The following is a 14938-nucleotide window of genomic DNA, read 5'->3' as shown; positions in this document are numbered from 1 at the left end:
AACATTTTTACAACAGTGTAATTTGCTTTTAGAGCTAGGTAGGTGAAAACCTGCTTGTTGAGTCTGACCCAAAGTATTAATCAAAAAAGAAGACATACAAGGTTTTGAAATTCCATCCAAAACTGCAAGCTCACCAATATTTAGCACTGGCATTTGAATTTTTGGAAATGTCACAACTAATAAATAATGTATTCTCTCCTGAGCTACAGTGTACATTTTTATTTCAAAACTTGAATCTGCTTAATTTCCAAAAATTAAGTGCTCTGCTCACGTACATATCAACCTATGGGATGGCTGCCTTTCCACTTAATACATTTAATAAAGGTAACCAGATGCTTTGTGTTTTTAATGGCTTGTTCTGCATCCCAACAAAATGTCCCTGTTTTGGCTGCAATTGCAGATGATTCATTCTGAAACCCAGCCCAGCTGCTCTGACACAGTCGAGGCAGGGCACAGTTAAAAACCAAGCCATCTGTGCAAAAGAAGTGGGCTGGAGGAGTGCTTTGTCAGGAAAAGGCTATCATTTCTTGGTCACTCTCTTTTCTAGGCATCCAGTAACCCAAAAGTCTTATGGGTCTAATCTTTCTGCTCCTGCAGCCAAATTTTGCAGTCATATTCCATCTCCCATCACATTTTCTTCCTTCCCTCCTTAGATAGAAACCCTTCAGCCTGCTCTGCTGTATAAGATCGTGTGTAAATCACACATCTCTGGAAAATGTAAGATGCTGCTCCCACTTTCACTTCTCTCCAATCATGTGGCAAAATTCCTGCCCCTGTCACTGCATCAGCCAAGCCTCATGCTAGAAAAAACAAGAGGGATTCATTTATGGCTTTTCTGAATGATTAACTCTGCCCAGCTCTGTATTACCATCACTATTGTCAGCGCTGCCAGAAGAGACATCCTGCATTCATCAACAGTTGTGCCACTCGTGCCACTCGCTTGCAGGCTAGCTGGGTTCCAGGGCAACATTCCACCCACGGGCAAAGCTCCCTGTTGCCTCAGCAAGAGGCAGCAATGCATATTCGAAGGCAAAGCTTGATTTGGAGTGTGTCACTAACATAAGCTACTTCAGGCCCAGAGAGGGTTCTAGCCCCACAGCACCTTTGGTATGTGGGGGTGACACCTTCACTTCACACAGGTGAACTGGTGCTGACACCTTCTCCCTGCCCTGATGATGGAGCATCCAGCAAGAGCAGCTCGGTAGGACACCTCCATTCCGTTAGGAAGTAAAGGTGCCTGTCAAGTTTGCTTTACAGCCTGTGCTCTCTAGCATTTGAAAGAACCACTGCAGCTCAAGTCATCTGGCATGCATACGAATGACAAATATTCTTCAGAGGCAATAAATTAGCAATTTCAAGGCTTTACTTCCCCTCATGGACTAATTGCCAGAGATTATAGTATATTATGAGAGAGCAATGATACTAATGCCTAAATATGCTTCAGTGATTATAGAGCTATCCTCAATAACCAAGCTGTTTAAATGTCAATGCAAGAAAGCTCTTTATTATGAGATTAAATATTATTTTGAAGCAATGTAACAGGAACTTCCTAGGCTTCATGTCTGCAATAATACCAACTACGAGCAATAGAGATTGGCCAAACGATGCTTTTTTAAAATGCTTACAGTAAAGGATCCTGAAATATTTTTGTGCTGCAAACTTGAACAGCATTCCTGATAAGAAAGAGGATCTTGGTATCTTTTTGTTTTGCATTTGTTACTAACATGCTGTTGCCTTCACCCTTTCCTCCGTTTTATATTATGATTTATGTATCACCACTGTATAGAGGAGATAAATTCTTGTTTTCTTAGTGTAAGTGGGAATTTGAAGCTCAAAGATTTTTCTTTTTCTCTTTTTTTTTTCCTTTTTTTTTTCTGCTTTATGTGTCTAATTGCTAGTGTCATGTACAAGTGCTTTTGATAGTCCTACCCCTCAGACCTAAATAAATCTGTAATACTCTACATCAAGAGAACCCATGGAATCCCTGGAAACTGGATGCTCCAACTCCCATGTTCAGCTGTTGACATGGAGAATAAAAGTGTGTTTAAGTCATAACTCCAATTCCAAAGTTCTGGAGATGATACTTGGTGACCACAAACTCAGTAGTGGATTTAAAAGGGAGGGAGGCTGATGAAGCTTTAGCATCCCACTAATCTCCTGTAGGACTCCCACAGTATGGATCTTGCCACATATTTGTGTAGCTGTTCCCTACAGATGACAACAGAATATGATCCTGCTATTAGAATATATTTTCTTCTAGGAAACCCCAAGCACTGCAGTGGGTGCTGATGGCAGGATGTGGCTGCTCTGTTGTCCCGATCCAACATGCCATTCCCCTCCTGTTGTTTATAAGGCCACCTGGTATGATGTGCACCATGTTTCATAGACACAAATCAAAACAGCTACCACATGGTCCAGGATCACATCTCCTCTTCCCTAGTATTTGAGAACATTTAGTAATCTCATTTTGAAGCTGCTACTTAAAAAACACTAGGCAAAATTAATCTAGAAGGCTGCACATTTTAGTTGGCTGCTAAGTTCCAGGAATGTCTTTGAAGGTTGTTTTCTAGTAAATTTAGTAATTATAACTAATCATGACTGTAATAGTGTAGCAAAAAAAAAAAATAGGCCTCTTGGGACATATCACGTAAAGTTAAGGACACAATTACAGAAAGACAACTGCTAATGAAGTTGTGGTAGAATTCTACCTTGAAAATGATTATTTTTCTTTAGAAAGTATTATTCCTTAAACATAGTCTGCAGATCTCTTCCCTGGCATCCTCCTGAAGTGCTTCCTATATGGAGGACCAGGGAAACTTAGTAGCAAGAGTTCCATTATCCCAAACAGTAGCAGGACTGGACACCTGGATCCATGTCCTAATCCTTTCTGCTGCAGCCTGGCAATCGCTAATTTTGAATTTTTGTTGCTCCATCTTGGCTGATTTCTTCAACCATTTGGAATCTCATCTATCAAACACAATGCCTGTTTACCTCAGCATGTCTGAAGCTCTTTCTGATGCTCAGGAAAAAGACACCTGCCATATAAGCTCAGAAAAGACATAAATTGCTCTATCATTTGTAACATTTTAAAAGATCTTTATCTATTAAAATCACAGTGTGACTGACAAGGAACATGCCAAAAGGCCATGAGAATTCTTTTTTTCTGCTCTTCCAGGCAGATAATAATCTGACATCTTTTTTTGTCGTGTCTTGACTTAGAATATACAATGGGGAACCGTGTCTTTACCCTTGTAATAGTAATAAAGGTCCAATTCTGATGTTAAGTAAATAACCAGAATTAATAAGCTGACACTGCTCAGAGGAGAATTCCATGGCCTTACAAGAGAATGGGGGAAAATTACCTGCATTTGGACACTTCTATGCAAACATCAGTTGAAATTAGATTAAAATCCTCTCTAACATTTTGCAGGCATCTTATTCCCAGCTCTCACTTACCATATATCCTGGAGCACATATACACTTCCCTGTGATGCTGTCACAATCTGCACCATTCTGGCAAGGGCAGGTCAGCTGGCAGCCTTCACCGTAGTATCCGGGGGGACAGGTTTCATTGCAGTAGAGTCCAGCCCAGCCAGCTTTGCAGCTACATTCTCCAGACAATGGATGGCAACTACCAAAGACAGACAGACATCAATGAGATATGGAGATGAAAGAAAAAATACAGTCTGTAACCAGCAGCAGAACATTTTAAACTCAATGCGAGAGTCACACTAAAAATAGAAGACACCCCAAGCAGCCGTATAACTTAAGGTGTGAATAGGGAATATAGTGCTAAACACCAGCCTAGCACACCACTTCCAAACATCTGGAATTGCCACAGCACTGGCCATTTTACACCTTGGAAGTTTCCACTTTTCCATTCCAAATCAATATCACTTGGATCACTAACATTAACCACTACACCATTAACTCACAGTGTTCCATGACATATCTGTACCACACTCTTTGGTTGTAATACAGTCAGTTAAAAATGTTCAGGGCTAGGAGAAATTCCAGTGGATGGAGAAATGCAATCAAGGGAGTTGTGTAGATAAATCTGAGTCAGCAGGGAGAGATAGAAAATAAAGTGCTTTGGAAGGGAAACATCTCCTTGAAAAAAGAGTTTTGCAGGGAATATTCAGCCACAACGACCAGAACTGATCGCTACCTGAAGGCTTGGGATTTCTCTGGGGCAAGAGTCAACAGGAGATCTGGAACTAAATCTCAGCTGAGGAGGGAAAGGAGTCAAGTTCCTTTATGCTGAATAATAAGCACTGCTGGCAACATTAATCCTCTGGCTTTGTTTCTGTTCACACAATTCCACACTTGTGAAAGTGAACAGTGATAGAAATAGAAAAGAGAGTCAAGCCCCAAATGGACCGGTCTTCTGCGTGTGGTAGGTGGAAGACCCATCCCTTTGCTTTTCTTGCTATGAAACAGTTTATCTTTATTCACCTTTATTTTCTCTTCTCTGAGTAGAAAGAGGATCTTGCAGGTTTTCTTAGGGCACAGGCTTCCCCCAGTAAGAGAGCCACACTGAGGCTGTGGTTGGGGAAAGCAGGGGAAGGCTGGATGTGTGCTTTGAAGAGACAGAGGTTTCTGCAGTATGGCAAGGGAGAGCACACAGGGGTGTCTTGTTTAGGGGAATGTGGTCAAAAGAGAGAGCAGGGGATGGAGTCTGATCTTTGGAAGAGGACCCCATATTATTTCAGGCCAGCTAGGAGAGTAAGGCTTCACCTGAGAGAGCTCAGCATGTTAGGGGGACCTCTGCAGCAGAAGATTGCAGCAGAATAGCACTGTCTAGCCCTTAGAGACAAAGATGAGAAATAATATTGCTACAAATCAGATTTTCTTTATTATTCTCAGAACAAGAAAGAATAGAGTTCTGCAAGGTGGCACCTCTCTACGGATCTGTCCAGTATTTTACCTCATAGAAACTATTTATTTTCCTCTACAATTATTTACTACAAGAGTTTAATATTGCAGGCACGACTAAATGGGTTTCTTTACACCTCTGAAATTAATGTCATACACGCTAATTTTCAAGATAACCTCATAAACCGTAATTTCCAAGTATGTTTCTGGCAATTACAGGTAGGAGAGGTTAGTCATATACTGTTGTGGCTAAGAATGATCAAATTTTGTGTGTCATATGTTTTGTCATAAATAGTGCTTTACTGAGTAATTAAAACAATTCATCAGCCTAACAAACTACCATCCATGAAATTCTTCTTACAAAGCAGTCCCTGAAATTATGGTTGTTCACAAAGCACCTCTTAACATTCAGATGAAAATCATAACAGCTCATTTTTTCTCCCTCAGTGTCTATTAATCATTACCTAATAGGAGCAGAAAGCTAGACATTAAAGAAATATTTTTAAGTGGTTTTTGGTTTTGTTTTGTTTCTCTGTTTTCACTACTACTGCACATATCATATGGTTCTGTGAAAACTGCATCTGCTGGCTAAATTAAATCTTTCAAAGGTAATATATGATCATGGCAGTTTAAATCAGTCTATGACAATTCAATTGAAAATGCTACACTCTGTAAGAATTTCTACTCCAATGTTGGCTCCTTCATCAAGAGGGACAGCATTTTTGCATGGGATGCTAAAAGGCATTCTAGCATGCAGTAAAACAAGAAGCAAAAATCAAACAGGCTTAGCAGAAGGGTCTGCAGGAGGTAGGGGGCTTGGATTCCAAACCAAGGCCCATTAGAATCATAGAATTGTTTTGGTTGGAAAAGACCTTTAAGGACACTGAGATCCCTGTTCCAGTGTTTGAGAACCCTTTCAATGAAGAAGTTTCTTCTGATATCCAATTAGAAGGTTGAGAAAATATTCTACCCCCTTAAAGTCTTGTCTACTCCATCATGAGGCTACAGAAAGTAGGATCAAGGAAAAGGCCAATGCTTTTTTCTCATCTTCCCGTGAAGCAAACCCAATTTTGTTATCAGCCTGAGCATAACAGAGTTCTGTTCTCCTAGGCCAAGTACTTTTGGCCTTTCAGTGCTTTGAAATACTTATCTTTTGCTGCTTTAGAGAGTGCAGGCATTGAAAGTTCAGGAAAAATCCTCCATGTTGAATTCCAGACTTATCGTACCCATAACAATAGTACTGGGTGGGCAGCAACAGTTGGTGAATAGATATATGGCAGTGGAAGGGAAACTTCTCCTTGACAGGAGTAGAATAAATCTTCACAAAGCTTTTAGGAAGCTAACTGTTAACACCCACACCCCCACCCCCACACCCCCACACCCTCCACACACCCCATACTGTCATGGTAGTGTTATGAGGAAAAGGACCTTGAACCTGCATAGCTTGCTCTGAAATGAGACTGCAGACTGTGTCTGGCCAGGGGACATAGGAGACTTGTCTCTGATACCAATACAATGTCTTGAACCAAACTCACTTGTTTGACAACTGAGGTGCCCTGACACAGTGCTAACTTGAAGATGGCTGAGATTTAGATGTTTAACCAAAATTCAGCAGACAGCTGCTCTTTTCCTAATCCTGCCAGTGAATCTTGGCCATGCAACTTACATTTTCTGCCTTCGTTTTTCACATTTGGAACATGATGCCTTTCTTCTTTTGGAAAACTTTTAAGATCCACAGCTGAGATCAGTACACAGCATTAAGGTTTTACTATTAGTTGGGGTTTTTTTCCTATTCTGGTACGTATGTAATTAAAATCATCAGAGTTACACAGTAAATATATGATGTAGAAGTAGTATGAGTATGCATGTATGTATGAGGTAAGGGTGTTTCTCTAATAGTGGCATTCTGTAAAACACCATTACATTCAAACTATGTCCCTAGACATAGATAAACAGCTAAGGAATTCCTCTATCATCCCTCCAACCATCCATGCATCCAGGCTGTCTAGTGAACTAAATGCTAGCTGCATTGAAGTTGAAATGTTTGAGGCATTTAAGGGCAAAGGTGCAGGACAAAGAAGAAGAAATAGAGCTGCAAATGGGCATTATTTGTGTAATTCCTCTATTCCTCTTCTGAATGGTCTTTCAAGGTCTTGAGCCCATGTCATGTTTTGCTTTACAGCATCTGGAAGGCAAAATGTGTAAGGCATTTTTCCATGCCACCAACAGACTCAAATAAAGAAACACAGAGTTCCTCTAGAGAAGGATCACTGAGTGGATGGGTATAAGAATGTCAGGCCTCCAAAAGGATGCCAGAAGGCAAACCAACATCTGCTTTGCAACCACTTGCTGTGAGCAGGAACGAAACTTACGCTCTTGAAAGAGCTTGGCAGCGTTATAGATTAGTATTTTGCATTGAATGTTAACAACTTTTATTTCTACAAATCTCTTGCATAACAGAAAGGAATAGCACAGAAAACCTAGAGTGAATGCAAGCAGCCAAGTGCTCCTCTGGCTCTAGGCCACATAGAGGTGGAAACTGGAAGCTGTCCATGGTTCACAATATGGCACGAGAAAGAAGTTGCTCCATGGCTCTTGCTGCAGTTTGGAAGCTACTGTACAGTCCTTGGCTTTTGAGCCATGTTTACAGCAACAAAAGATTTATCTTTAAAAAATTTACTAGCTGAAGTGAAAACCAGAAAGTCTGGTTTGACCTTTACATTTTTGAGGCATCTAATTCTAAGGAAATCAGAGGAAACCAGGAAATTTAACTTTCTTAAGGAAAACTGGGGAAAGAAATGCTATAGACAGCACAGTCTGTTCCAATTCTGAATTTGCTCTCCACACATCTTTTAGCCAATACAGTTTCTCCTCAGATCCATGGGGTTAGGTCATTCCAAACGTTTCCTTGTAGAAGCAGTAATTGAGCCTCTGGAGATCTATCCATTTCACAGAATCCCAGCATGGCGTGGGTTGGAAGGGACCTCTGGAAATCATCTAGTTCAACACCCCTGCTAAAGCAGGGGCACCCATCACAGGGTGCCCAGAGTTGCAATATCCAAGCAGTTTTGGAATCTCTCCAGAGAAGGAGACTCCACAACCTCTCTGGGCAGCCTGCTCCAGTGTTCACCCGATCTCCAAAAAGGATTTTCCTCACCAGTCTATAGTCATTGATAATTCTCTTATTTGTATCTCCCCCATGAACTGCAATTGGGGTGGCCGGATATTCACTTCAATATTCCACAACCTCTTTGGACAGCCTTTTCCTCAGATTCTTATGTTCAGATGGAACCTCCTGCATTCCAGTTTGTGCTATTTGTGTCCTTTGCTTCTTGTCCTTTCACTGAGCACCATTGAAAAGAGTCTGGCCCCTTCCTGTCAACACTCACCCTTTAGATATTGATGAGCATTGAGAAGATCCCTTCTTAGTCTTCTCCAGGCTAAACAGCTCCAGGTCCCTGGGGCTGTTTGACTATGTCACAGTAGAAAAAGTAAAGGCTTGAGGTCATTGTCTCTTCCTTTCCTTCACATGCCTCTGACCTGGGCAGATTACTGAAGAGGCATATGGCTCTACAAGCTGGTTCCACACCAGCATTCAAGGCTGGGTGGCTGAGACTCTTGCACCTATTCACTTCCATCTCTTCTTTTCAGAAGAGCAAGCAAGGATGATGACTTTCTGACTATTGAAGACTTTCTCGGCGTGGGCTTTTCACATAGGGGAACTTTATACAGGTGTATCCTACCCTGTGGAAGGACAGTCCAAGTTACCAATGCATTCTGAATGACCTAATTCTGGGGTTCTTCAGAAGTCCTGTACAAAGTGCCTTTCAGCGTGCTTTGATGCAGAAATGATTAGATCATATTCTTCAGTCGTTACTATGCAGAAGCTTAGACTAGATGGTCACACTGGTCTCCTCAGACATTAAAATAGATAGATCTGTGAAAATGAAAAGCTGATTGGAAATTTCTTAATGTTCCTCCTCAACCTGCTCCTCAAAATCTCCAGAACTTTCTGTTACAGCCAGCTCTTCAATAACCAGATCAAATGAGTCAAAGAATTAAGCAAGCTTCTCTCACCTTCCTTCAGGTGTTCATATAATTACCCTACACATTTAAGTTTTGCAACAAGTAGCCAACCTTTTAAACTGCTTCTGGGGAAAATAGATAGCTGTCACTTAATGAATTGCTTTGGAGGACCAGAAAGTGGGCAAATGGGAGGAGGTGGGTGGGAAGAGAAGTAAGCTGGATGGGACTGGCTAAACAGTCAGTAGAAATTTATTCAGAATATGGAGTGCCTTTGGAGAAGGTCATTTTCCAACAACTCTGACATTCTTTGGCTCAGAAATTGACAGCACTCTGAGGAGCTCATTGAAAAGTGGGAAGCTGAAATACCATGGGTGAATGAAAGAACACTTGCAGATGTATAGCTTGCTGATACCGCTTTGTTCCATAACAGCAGTGATAAGATGTAGGAGAAAGGGAGATTTTATCAATGGAGAGACTGGACACATTTATTAAGAAAATGGAGATAGCATCTTAGCAGAGGATGTTGCAAGTGATGCTGATGGACCAATGATGGGAGGGAAGGCATAAAATATATCCCTCAGGCAGCAACCAGGCATGAGTCAGGCACATGGTGTCTAAGGATGACCACATGACCAGAAAAGAGCTGTGAGGGGCTTTGATCATCCAACTTTCTGAGCTCTCTTAAACCTGAGACCTCATCTTTCCTCACAGCTGGATGGTACTAGTCTGTTCTTTCAGGAAGGATCTTCTAGTAAACCCCCAGAACACCTCCCAGGTAATTCTGACTGACCCAGGATGAGCTCTTGCACCCTGTCACCGACAGTCTTCCCCCACTTAAAAGATGAACTGAGCACCTAGCTGGCAAGCAGCAGCAAAGCCCAGTCTTGCCTGCAGCCTGCAGTTGTTCCACTCTATTTACACCTCTGCAGGAAAACGGGCACTCAAACAGGTTTCTGCAGACTAGGACAGGGGGTGGTGGTGATGGCACACTGTGCCAGCTACTGTCAAAGAGCATATTCTCACCCTCCAGTACACATGAGGAACAGCTTTCAGCAAGGAGCAGTTACCTTGTATTCACCGCAGGTTTAAGCTGCGCACGCTGGCAGGTGCTGCAGTGGTGTGACATGCAGGAATTTATACCTTAGCTCACTCTGCAGTAATTCTAGAGACATCCCCTCTCCTCAGTGCAACACAACATTAACCTTGTGTGTGCAATGCTCAGCTCATGCCTTAGGGCTGGCATTTCTTGCAATGATTTTACAACACACAGAATAATCAGCAGTGATAGAAGCCTGTTGTACAGAGCTACCTTTGAGGCGTCAAACGCTTTCGATCCTCGCTGGCAAACCCCACGGAGCTAGAGCTATCCTTCTGTAGATGACCTGTATCATCAGAATTACAAGGCTTTTAAATAATCCATTGTGAGCCCTGACTTTCAGCTAAGCAAAGCCTCTCCTCTCCACTCACAGCTGAACTCCAACTCACAAGAAAGATCACCTGTTTATGCCCAAGACTGAGACAAATTGAGCACACAAACAGGTTTGCCTGTAGTGTGTGTGTGTGTGCAGGCACACAAATGAAGTACTACTGCTTGCATACATAATTGAGGAGAATATTTATATTTTAGCAGACTACAACACTTCTAGCTAGGTTTGTCAGAATCAGCAAGACAGTCAGGTCCCTTTCTGTCTGGTTTAAAACTGAAGAATGTCTGTATCCAGGGCATATTTGCTTGGGCATCAATTATCCCCACCTCCCTCTGAAGCCTCCACAACCATGGATTGGCTACGAATGCTAAATGGTAATAGGCAGGAGAAGTGGGAGCTGAGGGGCTTGGCATCTTGCAGGCATGGTAAGGAAACGTGGATGCTCTAGTCCATAAGAATAGCTCAGGCCAGGGTGTTTCTGCTGTCCAGTCTTCTTTTACTATATGTCAGGGAGTGAGTAACCTCTAAACAGCAATTCCAACAGCCAGCAAACAAGGCAAAGAGTTATAAATATGATAATAGATAAGAGAATTAATTTTTTCTATTTCTATCCAAGCCTGCCACAGGCAAGTAAATTCAACCTGTCTCATGTTAGGTGTTTGAGCCTGTTTGTGTCTCTGGCTCTTAGTAACGAGAACCTCAAGAATTAGATCCCACAAAAAGAAAAAGAGAATAAAACATGGAAACCTGACCTTTTAAGTGAGGCTTATTCCGTTTTAGGTATAGCTCCCTGATATTTATTTTCCTGACTATTTCATACACACACATACCGACGAGCAAAAATAGGCACACATGAGATGAGCAGAGATGTCTATTTTGACAGTGTTGACTTCATTACAGTTCCACAGACTGACTTGGGGATATTGATTTCAGTCTATTTATACATCTGCCTCAAGTGTTTTCAACAAGGTAATTTGCCACAAGACATAAACTGAAGCAAATTAGGTTTCATTTTGAAAGTTCCCTTGCTGTCTATAGATCTAACAAGCAAACCCATGTCATAAAAAGAGCCAAAATGATGGACTTGAGTAAATACATCTATGTTTTTTAACTCCAGTGGGCTATTACACACATATGTGGGCATCATATGACAGTTTTTATGCCTATAAGGCTGCACTTACAGTATAAGGCTGCATGTTTGTTTCAGATTTTAGCAGGACTGCTTGAATAGTTAATGGATAGATGCTTAGTAGATGCATTGAGGTTTATGGTTGCAAATCTGAGATAATTTAAATCCAAAGTTACAATCCAGAAGAACCACTATGCTCTTAATTAACACTACAGAGAAAATGGGAGTAGGTAAATATAGTTAACTGATTTTTTCCCAATGCTTTGATTTGACCAACCAATGCACTCCTATATAATATGATGTACATACCTGAGAGTGTTGGTAGCATTGCAAGGACATCTCTTGTTGCATTTGAGGCCATAAAACCCTTCTGGACACATTCTTTCCTGGCAATAAATCCCTTTAAATCCAGGGTCACACATACATGCTCCATTTATGTGGTAACACTTTGCACCATTTTGGCAGTCACACCTCTGTGTGCACTGGAAGCCATATGTCCCAATAGGACACTCTTCTTGACACCTGCAATGAAATATGTGAGACAGGATCCAATCAAACGTTATACTCTGGTCTGCTTATGACTTTTACACAGGAATGTTTTTGTTAATGAATTAAATATAAAATTATTGCTCATTTATTTAAGTAGTATAGTGTGAACTAATGATGTCATTGGAGTGATGTGACATCTTGGGCACGCAAATTGCTGTTAACTGGAAGTGCATTAATCTCTGTCCAATTACAGCCTGCAAAATTTGCATTAGTTAATAGTACCTTAGTTAACAAAGTACATTCTTATTTCCTGGTCCTTGACAATTCCATTCATCAAACATAAGGAATTGCTATAGAATAAGATACTTTATTAAAAAAACCTAACCTGTTTGCTTTCTCTTTAGCACAGAAGGGTTGTGCACCTTCATTGAAAAGCTCGTGGTCCTCAAGTGATAATGAGAGAGGAAAGGGATTGTGGTCTATTAAACAATATTGAGTAAAGTGGTCTCCAGCCATGTATAGTTTTACTTTCCCTCTGTGCTGTCATTGCACCAGCTCTACACCAACTAGGAGAAAATACGTTCCTTTGTCTTTTGTGTATCTTTTAAGTAACTAAAGCTCAAATTTGCTTTTCATCTCTGACTCCAGGGATGCTCAGTAGTAGAAAACCTCCAGACAAATCACTTCCATGCTCTTTAGTGTAGGATCTTCTCCAAAATTGCCAACATTTTTAATACTCAATACACATAAAAATGGAACCTACAAACACTACACACAGATTGTTTTAAATTGCACCTTCCATGCTCTGTTTAAAATATTTCCCTACTGGATACATTATGAAACCTGCCAAAATGTCTGTTTCATTGTCCTAGACAAGCAGTTTAAGTGTTCCTAATATTTCCTATTTTGAAAAGCTCAGCTGAGGTCCTAAAGAATGCAACAGATTCTGTGCTTGACATAAATCAGTGGTTTCAAAATCCTGCAATAAGTCAGTACTACAGTTTACATGATCCACCGTGAAATACAGCTGGGCCTTTTCAGTTAATAAAGACAGAAAAAGAAGCCCAGAAAAGCCCAGTTCCCTTATCACATGGATGCCAGATATTGGAAATTGCCTATCAGCATTAATTTAATCCTGAGCATTGATTAAAGTGTATACTGTAAACTCAGTGGATAGAGGCAGTTGTTAAATGTCTTTCTGCGGGTCATTTCACAGCTGGCAGGTGAGAGTTAATATAGTGATCAGTAATAAAAGATTAATGTGTGTTGCAAGTCAGGCAAAACTGCAGTGAACACAGCCACGATAGAAGACCATTACTTCTGCAGCTTCAGATTATCACGTTTTACTGAAAATAAATGAACAAAGCAAAAGGCCCAGCGAGTGATTTAGCAGCAGCCAGCACCAACAGTTACTACTTGCACCTATCAAGCTCAGGAGTTTGTAGGAGACGCAAAGAGAGAGAAGCCTGTGACAAAGAGGAGAGGAAAGTGCCCAGAGAATCACCGCTGGTCATATCATAGAATAGTCTGGGTTGAAAGGAACCTTAAAGATTACCTAGTTTCAACCCCCCCCACCCCACCTCCCACTAGTCCAGGTTGCTCAAGGCTCTGTCCAGCTTGGCTTTGAACACTTCCAAGGAGAGGGCATCCATGACTTCTCTGGGCAATCTGCTTCGGTGTCTCACTATCATCACTGTAAAGTCTGAATCTCTCATCTTCCAGCTCAAAGCCATTCCTCCTCATCCGATCACTACAAGCCCTCATAAAAAGTCTTTTCCTAGCTTTCTTGTAGGCCCCCTTCAGGTACTGGAAGGCTGCTATAAGTTGTCCCCAGAGCTTTCTCTTCTCTGGACTGAAGAGCCCCAACTCTCATAGCCTGTCCCCATATGGGAGGTTCTTCAGCCCTATGATCCTCTTCATGGCCTCCTCTGGACCTGCTCCAACAGTTTGATGTTCTTCTTGTGTTGGGGACCCCAGAAATGGACACAATACTCCAGGTGGGGACTCATGAGAGCAGAGGTTTCCTTCCAGAGAAGCCCCACATCCTCCCTAGCCTTCCTTTTGTCATTGATATACTTGAAGAAATTCTTGTTTATGTCTCTAGTCAAATTTAATTCCTTCTGTGCTTTAGCTTTCCTAACCCTGGCTGCTTGGACAACTTCTTTGTAATCCTCCCAGTCCGCCTTGCTTCCGCTCCCTGCAGACTTTCTTTTTATGCCCAAGTAAGTCCAGGAGAACCTCGTTCAGTCTGGCTGCTAGCCCTGCTGCTCTCAGGGTAGCTGAGCTGCAAAGGAAATAAGCAGCAAAGAATGGGTAACATTAGGGCTGAGACACTTAAAGCAAATGAAATGCAATGAAGAAGGTATTAAGATGCCTCCTGTCTCCATGGCTGTGTACAGCTGGGCTAGTTAGAGAGCACTGTACTCAGCAAGATGAATACTTAGTCAATAGTGCACTATATCATTCTATATTTATCGAAGATGAAGCATTACCTAGCAGGGAGAAAAGCATCTGGAAATGAAATATTGACGACCTAATCCATTTACATAATTAGCCTCTTTCTACTAACAATTTAACCAACTTATTTATTTGGAGATCAAGCAGCTACCGCTAATGAATTTTATACAAAGAATACTAATAACGACTCCTCTGGAACACAGGAATAATCACAGCAGGAATTAGCTTTCTACTTAAACATCTTTCCTTTGCAACATATCAATCTAATGTGTCCATAGCACCATTAACAACCAGATACATTGTTCAATTAAATTACAAAATGAGCTGCTAAGCCCTAGTTATGTTTCTTGTTTAATTTACATTGCTTTCTGCCTGTCTGGGGAGATTCCTATTATAATATCCACTGAACTTTAATATGTACTATAATTATTTGGGTTGGGATAGGATAATATGGCTGTCACCTGTAGAATTAATGGAGGCAATTTCACAAAATATTAAACATAAGGCAGCCTGCCTAATAGGTGAATTTGGTATA

The 14938-nt window shown here is 41.3% G+C and overlaps 1 protein-coding gene across 1 annotated transcript in view; it reads right to left on the bottom strand.

Moving 5' to 3' along the window:
- Positions 1–14938, bottom strand: part of MEGF11 (multiple EGF like domains 11) — a 224741-nt gene that overhangs the window by 76965 nt on the left and 132838 nt on the right. Inside the window, exons 9-10 of the mRNA XM_054387816.1 lie at positions 11767–11979; positions 3457–3631 (exon numbers count right to left, since the gene is read on the bottom strand). Coding sequence (XP_054243791.1) covers positions 3457–3631; positions 11767–11979 — 388 coding nt within the window. The remainder of the gene's footprint in view (positions 1–3456; positions 3632–11766; positions 11980–14938) is intronic.

The sequence above is a fragment of the Indicator indicator genome, chromosome 16 (assembly GCF_027791375.1).
Source record: "Indicator indicator isolate 239-I01 chromosome 16, UM_Iind_1.1, whole genome shotgun sequence".
NCBI lineage: Eukaryota > Metazoa > Chordata > Aves > Piciformes > Indicatoridae > Indicator > Indicator indicator.
This window is presented reverse-complemented; position numbering and strand designations above follow the sequence as displayed.